General features: G+C 31.8%; 1 protein-coding gene across 3 annotated transcripts in view; it reads right to left on the reverse strand.

Moving 5' to 3' along the window:
• The window catches only part of LOC129966881 (obscurin-like), a 291,121-nt gene that overhangs the window by 56,652 nt on the left and 220,855 nt on the right, over positions 1–13,614 (reverse strand). For all 3 annotated transcript variants that reach the window (XM_056081489.1, XM_056081487.1, XM_056081488.1), the window contains 6 exons: positions 8,536–8,604; positions 6,314–6,478; positions 3,343–3,546; positions 2,378–2,508; positions 872–1,025; positions 190–471 (listed from right to left, as the gene is read on the reverse strand). In XM_056081489.1, the coding sequence (XP_055937464.1) occupies positions 190–471; positions 872–1,025; positions 2,378–2,508; positions 3,343–3,546; positions 6,314–6,478; positions 8,536–8,604 (1,005 nt within the window). The remainder of the gene's footprint in view (positions 1–189; positions 472–871; positions 1,026–2,377; positions 2,509–3,342; positions 3,547–6,313; positions 6,479–8,535; positions 8,605–13,614) is intronic.

The raw sequence follows: 13,614 nt of genomic DNA on the forward strand, positions 1-13,614 counted from the left end.
CATTTTCATTGGATATAAAATGCCATCAGAAAATTTAGTGAAAAAACATCTTCGGATAAAGGGATATGATTAGAATGAAGTGCCTGATGTGCAGTTATTGCTATGGTCTTAAATACAAAAAGGTTAGGAGCCGTTGCTCATAACGGAAACTCGCAATGAAAAGATATTTTCTTTTCAATTCAATCTTACCTTCAACATTGAGGCTTGCCGACGACGTGGCTGTTCCGGCGATATTAGTTGCGGTGCAAGAATAAAGAGCATTGTCTCGAGTGATGAGGTTGCTGATAAAGAGGGTGCATTTATCCGGTTCTTCCCACAGGATTTTGATCCTTTCGGACTCGTAAAGAGGGTGCCAGTCACGGAACCACTTGATCTTGGGATAGGGAAGACCAGTGACGCGGCACTGCATGCGCGCGCTGCGACGAGACATGGCGGTTGTTTCGTCCAGACGCTCCAGAAATACGGGAGGTTCTACGAGAGAAATAAACTTATCATGAATTCAAAATTTCGACGCATGATCATTAAATAATTTCGCATATGATTAAATTTCGATATTTAGAAACATTTATAAAAGTATTCAGGGTAAATTATGCCACAATATCGATTTAATCATAAATTTTAAATTTAGAGGCTCATCTTTTGCTCTGTTTCATATTTGAAAAATTTTAATCCTTGACATAAAACTGGTATGAAATAAAAGGATTATAATGTATACAAGCATATGAATTCTGATTTCAAAATCAGTAGTTCATTGCGCTCACATGACTTATTAATTTCTGTATTAGTTATTATTTTTTAAAAAAATCGAATCGAAAAAGATAAATGAAAACCGACGCTCTTACACTTTGAAAAAAAAACAACAGAAGTTTACCTGCTATACGGAGTTTGATCGCCATGGTAGCTTCCCCCTCATCATTGACGGCCAGGCAGGTATATGTGCCCACAAAATCATCATTCATGCAGCCGATGAAGAGGCACAGTTTGCCATTGCGGTCTTGTAGGTAATCAAATTTGTCTTTGCCGATCTGCAAGAAAAACGGTTCATCACAGACTGCTGGCACACATCGCAACATTTTTTAAATGGTAAAGAAGGAAATAAGTATAAAGTTAAAATCTTTTAAAAATCAAAATCAATCGATTCAATTTCCATGACATGAATTTAACGTGATTCTTCGTAGTAAAAGAAGTTTTAATACCTTACTATTCATTATTCTGGTATCAATGGTATAACAACAGAGTGACATGTTTAGCAAAATATCAATAACCAACCATCTCAGGAGACTATACCTATGAACCAAATCCCAGCGAAAGGTTTGAAATACTCATGTTTCCGCATTCGCGCTCATTGCAAAAAAGTCACCTCTGTAGAACCTTTCCAGAACGTATTCAGCGATATGAAAATCAACTGTCTAATTCAGGCTAAACAGGAGAAGACACTCTTATCAGAAAAACTGGCCACTTTCGCCGAGAATCCCATTTTATCAAAAGCGAGTCCTTGAAGTTGGAGGTACTCACCTTCTTTGGCACGTTCTCGTTTCTCTTCTATGCTATGGCCAGTGGTATAAAAATAGCGTGGCAGGATTGATTAAATATCATCCCATGATATTACAATAATATAGTTATGCCTAGCTACTGCCTATCCTTTCTTCTTTCTACCGGCCCTATTCTTCCTACTTCTTATATTGTCTAGTTAGGCTACTGTGTCGTCTAATAATTTTTAAAAAATCCACCATAATAAGAAATTTCTGATCAAAATGAAACTCGTGGTCTCTTAACTAAGATCCTATCGATAACCCTTCACTATTTTATACAATTTGTAATCGTATTTGCAAATTATATCCAAAGTTGTGCTATTTGTTAGGCAAAATTGGACCCATTCCAATTTATCAGCAATGGACTTCTTTTAAATCAATAAATAATTTTGGAAGATTGCATATGAATTCTTTCGTAATATTTTATGCAAAATGTTTCAATAGGATGTCCATCTGCAGACAATCATCAAAGAATTATTTCAAACGTTCAACTCAATTTGTTTTTCTTTAGGCTGTTTATCTAATCTCTAAATCTAAATTTATAAAAATTATAGAATTAAATTATAAAATTTTTGTAATTAATATTTTAGAGCACGTTTCTTATAAATTATCAATATAAATTAACATTTTTAATGGAATGATTAAAGGAGAAATTGTCGCAGGGCACTTTCAAAACTGGAAACTTTTATTTAGAGCATATAGTAATGGGGACTACACTCACACCACAACTCATTAATAATATATCATAAAATCCTGAATAACAAAAATTGATTTAAGTAAACCATGTAAAAATTGGTACTAAAGCATTAAAAAACACGAGTGCCAAAACAACAAATGGATCTCACCTGGGAATCATCTTTGAACCATGTGATCTTTGGTTCCGGTTGGCCATAGACCCAGAATTCGATGGTGACAGGGTGACCACGGACACCATACATCACATCTTCTTCTCTGCGAACAAACTGTGGAGCAGCAGCTGCATAATTTCAAAGACATCCTTATAAGCACTCATAAAGTGAGGGGTCTTCGAAAAATTTCAATTAATGCTTTTACATGTGTTCGAAATAAATTCGGAATTTTTAATGTAGTTGTATACATGTTTAAGTTTGTGCTGATTCATAAAGTTGTATATCATATAATTCATAATATAATATAAATTAAGAATATAAGAATTCCAATATATGTAAGTTACTTTATTTATTCTTTAAATTGTTCACCACAGATATTCAATGTTTCTTTTAAAGTATTAATCAAAGGATAATGAGAAAATGAATATTATTGAAAGAGTCAAGCAATTTCTAGACAAATCTGATGACATGATATCGGTTTTGAAATTTAGTATTTTGGCGTTATCTCAAGACAAATTTTCTTTGAATCTTTACTAAATGTCAGCGGTTCGTTACAGAAATTAACAGTTTTCATCGCGCATGATACTAAAGTTGAAGGAAAATCTTGGTGAAATACAAATGATAAGGGTTAAATGGAATTTACAATACTTGCCAAAGACTGACTTCAAGTCTCGATTGAGAGACATTCAATTTCATTATTAATTTTTTAATTATAATTTTTACAAGTTGATTAATCTTTTAGAATTGCAAATGATTTAAAATTCTGGATTGCCACACTTGGCAAAATACAGCTGGAAAAAGTTTTAGTTTGGTTAACATATTATAGTGCGTATTTACAGGATACTGTAACCAATAGAAGATGAAATCACAAGAAGATTCGTATTACGTTTTCAGAATATATTTGCTTTTGTTTCTATCAGCAACACACAATTGTAAATTACTGAGACGAGATATGTGCATACCTAATCTAGGAAATGGTGGATGTTCCAGTTCATAGTCTCTGGGCTTGAAATCGGCTGGAACCGGTGGTTCGTAGATCTTACTCCTATGAGCTGTCACATAGGGGCTAGGATCACTTACACCGTGCTTGTTCTCCACACGGATCTGGAACTTATAGTCTTGACCTGGCCTCAGATCGCGTACGTCGCACAACGTGTCTTTCAGACCTGGAAGACAAATACGAATTAACGTATTCGCTAGCGTTATTAAGTGAAAGGAAATAACAACACTGTTATGTTGTTTCAAATGCTACATGTATCTAGTGTAGTTCATGATTGAAGGACTAATAGTAGAAAGGAAGTGACAGAGCACTGTCAATCAAAGAGAACTGGGACTATCTAAAATAGAATTCTGACTTTGGTCCTGTAAAATGATGTAAACTTTAACCTTGGAGAACTATCGGAGCTACTGGCAGACAAATTGTGTGTCAGAAACCATGCAAAAGCCAAATGACCTACAACAAATGGCGAGCTATTTCAACTTAAATGATAAATTCTTGAATAGTAGTATTAGTTACGAAACACCTTCTAAGTATAGAACTCAGCCTGCGATGGATGTTCCTCAGTCACGCAATACCTTAACCCTCTAGGCAACTGGTGAATCAAAATAAAAAGATATTTGCGAAACAGAAAGGGACATCTAATTAGGAGTTAACAAAAACGTAAATATTAAGAGAATGAACGATTGCAAGTTATAAGACGTCATCTCCAACAGCAAAGTTCCCGAAATTAAGTGAATAATTGTGGGCGGTTATAACTCGAGTGAAAGTTATCTAAATTATAAGTGAAGAAGCTACATTCGATTTTGCTAGGATAGCTATAAATTTTAAAAAGCAAAATGCGGAATCACATAAATTATTTTAACATTAAATGCTTTTAAACATTCTACGACTAGAAACTAACTAATTTTTTAAAGTATAGAATGGAAATTATTGTTTTAAAGTATAATTAATTAAAATATCATTACATTTTTAAATAATTAAGACAATGAATAAAGTAACAAATTACGATGGTGACCAAAAAGTACACAATCAAATCCTCTGGGGGAAAAAAGTTTATTCACGATATCACAGGAAGGTAGGAAATCACTAGTTATTATAATCTTTCCACGTACTCAAAATGGTTGATGAAACATTTGCATCACGAGTAAACCAATCCATCAAAAGAAGCATGGGAGAAATCAACTTTCAGGTTCTCAGCATTCGAAACTTCATCATAAATTCTGAAAGGGTGACTTGTCGAGTGCTTCTTCAACGGCCCGAAAAGATGAAAATCTTTTTCTGCGAGATTCTGGTTGTAAGAAAGGTGTTCTGTTAGATTCCAAAGGAAATGCTACATTAAATCGCATGTGATTGATGCCATATGCGATCCAGCATTGTCGTGTAACAACAGGGCAACTTTCAAGAAAAGTTCCGATCGTTTCCTGTGAATTGTCTCGCACAAACTGTCCAGCATGCATAAGCATGAACGGTAGCTCCACGTGTATGGAAATTAATCAGCAACACACTCGGAGGATTAGAGAAGATTGTGGCAATAATTCTCGTCGCGGATAGCAATGTCTTGATCTTCTTATGGGGATTTATGATCGAAATGCTTTCTTGATTTAGGTGGCACATGATGCACATGTTTTGCCCCGATTAATGATGTGGTGCACCAAGAAAACGCATTCTGCCTGATATCGTAGTAAATGCTGAAGATCATTTGAATAGTTTCATAGTAATTTAATAATTGCCGTGGTAACCAGCAAAGACATGTCTTCTCGTAGGGTAATTTTTTTGTGTATTTTATTTAGTACACTGCTAATGCATATTTTGAGTTCATGTACAATTTCCCACACATAAAGGTGACAACCGACTCTAGAATCAAAACTTCGACACAGCATTTTCTGTCCTCTGTGGTGAATGTGCTTGGCCTCTCTGATATTTCATATCTTGTGCATCTGTTCTATCTAGTTTAAATTGTAAACACAAAAATCACATCTATTTTCGTAGCATCATACTCGCTTCGTAAACTTCCTTTAGTTGGTGATGAATTTCACTTGGGGATGTTTCATTTAAAACCAAGACCTTTATTATAACTTTAATCCGTCAACGCCGCCATCTTGTAACAGAGATTGCGGAGTGTTTCGGCACTACAAATTCTATCTGCCACACTTTAAATAATGGTATTCTTTATTTTATTTTATTAGGCATGGAATTTAATTCGCAAAGGGAATTTTCGCACCCTTGATAGATCTTGTTTTACTTTACTTTTTCAACCATCTGCGAATTTATTATTCACTAATTGTAATAATTAGACCTGAGATCATTAGTCCTACAATACTTCTCTGCTCCTCTGGAACATGTAATTACAATCTGCAGAAATATATGTTACGAAGAAAATTAAGAAATTCAAACTTCTGGTTAGTTTTTTTATCTGTTAAACACTGCCTACCGATATGAAACAAGATAAATTTTTAGAATTTACAGTTAAAAAGTTTGATGAAGATGCAAGCAGTTAGTAAAGTATTCCTAAGTTCAGGATTTTTTTTCCATTCCGTTTCTTATCCTAAGACATAAATACGTTTCTAATCCAGACATTGTGAGAAAATTCTATAGAGATGAAAAAATCGGATGCCAGATAGAACTTTAGAATTTTAAGAGTAAAGACTTAAGAAACAGGAGTGAAATCGAAATCCATCATTTTTATAATGATTCTCCAGCCCGAAATTGATATTCGCAGCATTCAAGGTCAGATTTTATTTCATGGGTTTAGTCCTTTTTATACAAGTATAAGCAAGCTTCAAAAAGGTATTATATCTTCTCTTTAACATTAAAACAATGAATATATTTTATATTTTAACCAAATAAAGAATGATTTCCTTCCATCAAATATTTGATATAATATAAGATCTATAAATTACAAAATTATTTATCTCATGATATTTCATTCTCACCTGTTTTGTAAGGGGTCCACTCTCCGTCGGGATGCTTGGCCATCTCCAGCTGGTAAGTGACCGGAACTCGTGGACAAGTTGGCACGGATGGTTTCCAACCAAGTGTGAGAGAAGTATCGTCCATTCGAATAATCCTGGGTTTTTCGGACAGAGGAACAGGTATACCTTTGAAGAATTAAAAAGATATTTAGTTATACAAACACAGCTGCAGAAATGAAAATGAATCACATATAGCATGACTCAAATACATTTCAATTCTGAAATATTCTGCAGCTGGAAATAACGAAATGTAATAATACGAAAGAAGGAACAATTTATTCAAATAATTAATTCGTTCGAACTGTCCAGAATATTCTCCCAAACTAGGCATTTGTGGGCGTCTCCTGCTAGGGTACCTGAGGGTATTCATCTCAGACACTCCATCACTCTCACGTGATTTTCTGAAAATAATTTTGTTAAATGTTTCTCAAGACTAACTCTTCAAATATTTTAGCATGTCTAATGTTTAGCGGTTGGATACTATTTATAAAATGCTTAATGCAACATGTCATATGTAAAACGTTCCACAAGACAATGGAACTAGTGATAGGCTGCCGTGAGCCCTAAAATTATAAAATTTGGATCGTACTAATGCTAGATAAGAAAGATTTTCAAAATGAAAATGATATTCTTAATTAAAAATGAATCAAAGTTTGCATCAATAACCAATTTTATTTTTATTCAATAACAATTTCTTAAAATAATTTTAACAATTTTTTAAAAAATATTTATTTTATATATTTTACAAAACATTATATTCCACTTCATATTATTATACTTCACAAAATGTTATATTCCATTTCATATGTTTGTTTATATTTCACAAAATAATATATTCCCCTTCATATTTTTATACTTCACAAAATGTTATATTACACTTCATATTATATATTTCACAAAAAAAAATATTCCCTTTCATATTTTTATATTTTACAAAAGTACCTTACGCAGCCTTAGTTAGTGGATAACTATAATACCGCGTTGCTCCTATTATATTAACGCAGCTATATAGTTAAGAAAATTTATTTTAAAAATAAGACAAGTATGGACGAATCAAGTCCAAATAATTGTCATGCTACGATGTTTCGGAATAGAGATACTAACGTACTTTAAATTTATTTTTGAATGCTGTTTTAAAACCAGTTGTAATGATAATCTACAACTCCAAAGCCTTGAGCACGCCAGTCGTAGTTATATCAACCGGTAAGTATGATTTGATTATTCATTTTTGAAAATTATTCACATATAAAAATTAAATAAGACAAACCGCAGCTAATTTTGAGCAGTTCAAGTACCAAATTAACTCTCTGCACTCGAAAAAATAATTAAATCAAATTAATTATTTATTGAATACAAAAACTGATTTCGTTCCTCGAGAAATAAACGAAAACTAACTGCCTTGTAAGACCATCTATATATTTAAGACATTTGGCAAAATGAATGAACTTATTCTCTAGGCACAAACATTGAAACCGATTTCACCAATTTTCATTTCTTATGAGAGTTAATGACGCCTAGATACGTCATTAATAGTCCCCTGCTCTCAACCACCGTTCATTTCCGAGGGAAATCTCAGAAACACCACTTGATTGTACATTCTTTGCGAAAAGATAACCTAAACAGAATTTCGTAGACACGATCAATAAATACAACACATAATGCATCATTTGGTTAATTTTTATTTCATAGGAAAGCTCATGATTTTTAGATACATTATCAAGAATCAGCCACCAATATATTGCAGGAATGAAGAAAAAATGAAGCTTCATTTTGAATAGTACCTAACAGTAGTTATCAGAACATAAGAGATTAAAACTGCTAATAAAATTTTTAAACGAAATTTTGAATAAAAATATGAAATTCGTATAGCTTGGTTGAAAATATTTATCAGACAAGACGAACAAGAAATTTAAAGTACTTAAAATATCTTAAACCCTAAGATATAATAACGGCCATAGCTATGAAAAAAATTCTGGACATTTCTCTTTTGTTTGCACCAAAAAATAAAATGTAATTTAAACTTGTTTATTTATAAAAAAAATAATAATCTTTTTAATAAAAATATTATTTATTAATGTTTATATACATCAGTTGATTAATGTTTGAAAGCAAACTGCATAAAATTTACTTTATGCAGTTTACTTTCAAGAATAGCAACAAGAAAGAATAGCAACAACGTCTACCTGTTTTCTTGAATTTATCAAAATCCACAAACTGATCCCCAATCGGAGTCAAATACTTCGGATCCAAACCTAGAAATAATAACATCATTATATTTTAATTCGAATACAACATTTTGTAAGGAATATTTGCCTGTAGAATGTTTAAAAATGAATTTTATACATTTTTTTAAAAAATAAAATTCAACTGTTTTATAAAAAAAATGCTTTGTTAACGACTTTGTTGACAGCAGAATAATACAACTCTTTGTCTACACAATTTTTCATTTACATAAGAAGCTAAATCCTTAAGTCATGAAGGATTTTTTTTTTCCAAAAAGATATGAGAATATAATATATATAGGCAAAACAATTAAAATAGTGTGCAATATTTCATATAAACACAGCCAATTTTTTTTAAACCTTTTAAGAATATATACCTCCTGAGAGAGAAGTGAAACAATGGCAAAGAAAAAATTTAAGCTTAATATTTCTGACAGGTAAGCCATTTTCAAGAATAGTGAAGGAAAACTTATTAAACATTATGACAGATGATTGCTTACTTTAATAATTATTCACCTTATAAAGGGTTTGCCTTCAAGGATATGTATTTTAACGAAGAAGAATAGGTTACAATAATCACTATCACTTTTAGGGATCAAGAAATCCAACATTTGCAGAAAATACCATTTAAGAAGAAATCCAAAGACCAGTTTTCGATAAATATAAATTTGTTTATGCGTAGTGGAGGTGGAATTTAGAGAACGTAACCGTTGTGCAAAGTTCATTAATACTTGGTGGTTCTGTTCTTATTTTAAACTCTTCATAAACTTACTTAATGTTTTCACAGATCCCTTGTTCCAAACGTTTTGATTATGGTTAATAAAAAATTAAATCGCCATTTTATAATTGGGTTCTGACAAAGGTACAGAAAAGTGTCCTCGTTTCAAATAGTTGGGAGCTAAGAAGTCAGTGACGACAGGTCAAAAAGTTACATATTCACTATGTATCAGAGGGGGAAAACCCGAGCATATGAAGCTGAGCAATGGTTCAGAGAAATGAAATATCAACATATTTCTTATAAGAAGACATATAAGCTCTTTATATTTCGCATGGGATGATTTCATATCATGAGTTTATTTATTTCATAGTTTTTTTTTTACCACCACTAACGTTTTATATTGATTTCCACATGAGATAGAATATTCTTCCTAGAACTTAAGATGTGCCTCTGGCTCTCTCCAGGAAATTACATAACCAGAATTATATAATATTTCTATATCAATTTAATATTATAAATTCTAAAAGATTTCTTCAATGGCTGGTGCACATACAGTAAAATCTCGCTGAATTAAACTCAATTCACCAAAATTCGAGGCACTTTTGAAAGTATGAATTTAAATCAGATAAAAAAAAATATGTATTCAATTAGTAAAGGAAAGGCACAAGGATCGCACACTCTCTATTCACTTATTCTGAGCAAGGCGAGAAGGACACGCAAACAAAATAAGAAGAAATAGATTGAAGGCTCATATAATTTTTCGCGCAATGTTCTGAGGGAACAGACACTTGGACAGTTATAAGACGGCCAGTAGGCACCGCACGCTCAGAAATGGACTGATTTATGTTTGCCACAATTTAATAAGATAGATTCATGCATTCCACGCTTGGCTATAAATTGCCGCCTTGGTGCCCCTGAGTTTTTCTTTTCACAAGAAATGATCTATATTGGGTTTTTTAAAATGAGGGATATTTAAACAAAGAACTATGATAAAATTTAAAAAAAAGGTCAATATATCTAACTTTGGAAAACTACAGAAAAAAATGCCAAATAAAATGAAAAAGAACAACACAACCTAGCATCAGAAAGAACAAAGAGCAAAAAATTTCGGAATTAATCTACGATAAGTGATTAATTTTTTCACACCAAAAAATCCGCCAAATTCTACAAACGCACACGCAATAAGAAAAAAAAAAATGCAATACAGTGACATGTTGTTATCCCGTCGGGACAATTACTTGCCATCGACCGAACAGCATTTTTCAGCCTTTCTACGCATGCGCTGCCTACTTGTCGTCTTATAACTGGCCGAGTGTAAATCCACCTTTCATCTACGGCACGCAATTATGAAACTTTAATGCACAATCAGTGAAATTTTCTTATTCCGGTGGCAATTACATAATGTCAAGCTTAGTGTCGTCATAATAAAAAATTAAAAACTTTTATAACATAATATGTGTGATTATTTCAAAATCTTACTTAATTTTGTTTTTTGAAACACACAAGGTGAATTTTAAATAATACTTATAGTTTTTGATGTGATTGCTTAAATGGTGATAGATAGATTGAAAAGAAATGACCTACGGACTTTGTATACCAAAAACTGCACAGATTTTTTCATTTAACCTAAAAATTTCTATTTCGGTATTGGCATCGTCCTGTTGTTGCTGGTTGAAAGAAATTTTACAGCATTTAATCATAAGATTTTCAGACATATTGCAAACACTTCAGTCAAATTAAGCATTTCTTATTAGACTGAAGAGAATGTTATTTCCCGTCCTCTGCCGATTATTAAATTTATCACAAATGAGGGAAAGCAAGTATGCGGAATCACGGATAGTCGGAAAAAAGAGAAAAACCACTCATTCTATTATCTTGAAAAGGGACGCAGGCATATTTAGATGCTTCGTCTATTCTATCTTATAATCCGACAATTAACAGTATAATGACTCTTCGAGACATTTTGATGCTTTCGTATAGCGGTGGGTAACGACGGGTCTAGGAAACTTTGCTAGATTTGTTAAGAAATAGGAATACCAGACCAGTTTTATTGAAAGGACTTTATACTAAAATATATCTTCTGTCCAGAACTCGTTATAGTCTGCTTTCATGCGACAGAAGTTTTTGAAGTCTAGCTTCTAAATTAAAATACCATAAGGCATAATAATATAAGTATTACACTGACAGATTTAGTGCCTCATATAAGTAATATGGGAACTAAAGAAATATGTAGGATGTTCGTGTTCAACTCATGTCTCATGTTTCCGAATACTTTCTGAGTTAACAAAGATTTGGTATAAACCTTATGACGCCTCCAAGAGTTAATAAAATGTTATAAAAATTTAACGTTTTAAAGCATTTATTTGTTTTCAGCAGAAGCTTTCGCTTTGGGATCAATTTCCTAATGGATAACACAGAAAATAAATATCAAAAATAAGAGGCACTAAATTAAAACTTCTAAATTTCACTTTTAATATCACCATAAACGAGGATCCTTAAAGCTTTAATAAATTGTATAAGTTATTCTAGCCAGTTCTATTTTTCATGTTATTTCAGATAAACTAATGGACAGTATTTATTTATTTATTATTCTTGAGCTATCATTGATAAATGCCTCAATGAAATCAAGTGAAGTGGTTTTGTATGTGACTGAAATTATTATTCCTTTCTGATTGAATTACTATTAATACATTTGACATAGCATAATTGCTTGAAAATTTCTGCTACCTATTTAAAGGTCATTGCCAATTTGGAAGATGAAATATAATCCTAGAAAGAATTCATGTGTGTTCCAATGAACATTCCATTCCTAACTTCAGAAAATTTATACATCCTAGTGTTATTATCCTTCAGTTCCCATAAATGTAATGATTCCACATAGTTTCTTTAATTTCCCGTTTTCATTATCAACTGCTATATTTTTTACCAATATAGTTCACTTTCAACATTAAAGGAAAACTGTGATCATTTTCGCGTATAGCAATAACTTTTGTACTCTGTTGTACTGATCTCGTTGTATTTAATTTATAGTGGTAATTAGGTAGCTTTCTAAATTCTTTTGTCACTGTAATACTTTATAATATACTATATGAGAGTCAGTTCTTTTCGACCCAGATATTCGAATATTTGTATTAAAAATTCACCTAACTTTTCGTAGTTTAAAACGAGAAAAACTACAAAAATTAAAAACTCTTTTCAAAAAAGTGCACACCAGAAAAATCTAATGCAACTGGATTGTTATAATAAGCTAAAGGAAAGAGCCAAATAAAATGAACAATAATTTCACGGTCATTTGAAACGCGTCAGATTTTAAAAGCTCGGCTGTGGTATAGCATCGGATTTTGAATTACATATATAACAGCAACAAAGTACAAGTTTCGAAGCACTAGACAAATCGAATTCTTTGCAACTTCGCATCAGGATGTGGAATATGCCATTTAAATTTTGGTTTGCAGAAAAAAGAAAATATTTTTGACATTTTAGTTCAGTTCTTTGTGCTCTTGTTTTAGTTTCTTCTCTTTTTTTCACATTTCTAAAATATATATATATTGTAATTAGGAAATGAACTATTAAATTATTTTGAAAAATTCCATTGAAATTATTTTGGAAATTTAATCACACTGTTCTTTTTCGATACCTTTCATTAATTTTATAATTATAGTAGTCAAGAAAAATAAGATGTAGTTTAGCTGCATGTAAGATGTATTGTAAAAAAAGTATAAATTTTGAAATTTCAAAAGTCCAGATTGGCATGGATTGTGTTTCTCCTGCGACATTTCGCATTCAAATATTTAATCCTGATTTGTTCTTGGCCTATTTTGTGAGCTGTCAACGGCTAGATCATATGTCGACTGCTTCAAAAAAAATTTCCAATATAGGGCAATTTTCCGAAAATTTCATTGAGATAAATTTGATAAAGTTCACAACAGATTTAATGTTGACTTTTTGAGTTTGGATGACGGTACAAAAATGCCTTATCAAACATTTCACGTATTTGCAGACAATGCAATGCAATTAATAGTAGGTAATAATTTTGATACCATGTTTACAGTATCAAAAATAAAAAAACAAACAAAAATGTCATTCAAAGTATCCATCATCAAATATTCACGTATTTACTGACAATGCAATGCAATTAATAGTGGGTAATAATTTTGAATTACTAAAAAATGCAATTAATAGTGGGTAATAATTTTGATACCATGTTTACAGTCAAAACAAAGAGAAAAAAAAAGTGTCATTCAAAATATCCGTCAAACAGAACCAAATTTTGAATAAGAAACTTAATTTTAAAAATTCTCAGATGCTTGTAACATACTATT

The sequence above is a fragment of the Argiope bruennichi genome, chromosome 4 (genome assembly GCF_947563725.1).
Source record: "Argiope bruennichi chromosome 4, qqArgBrue1.1, whole genome shotgun sequence".
Classification (NCBI taxonomy): Eukaryota; Metazoa; Arthropoda; class Arachnida; order Araneae; family Araneidae; genus Argiope; species Argiope bruennichi.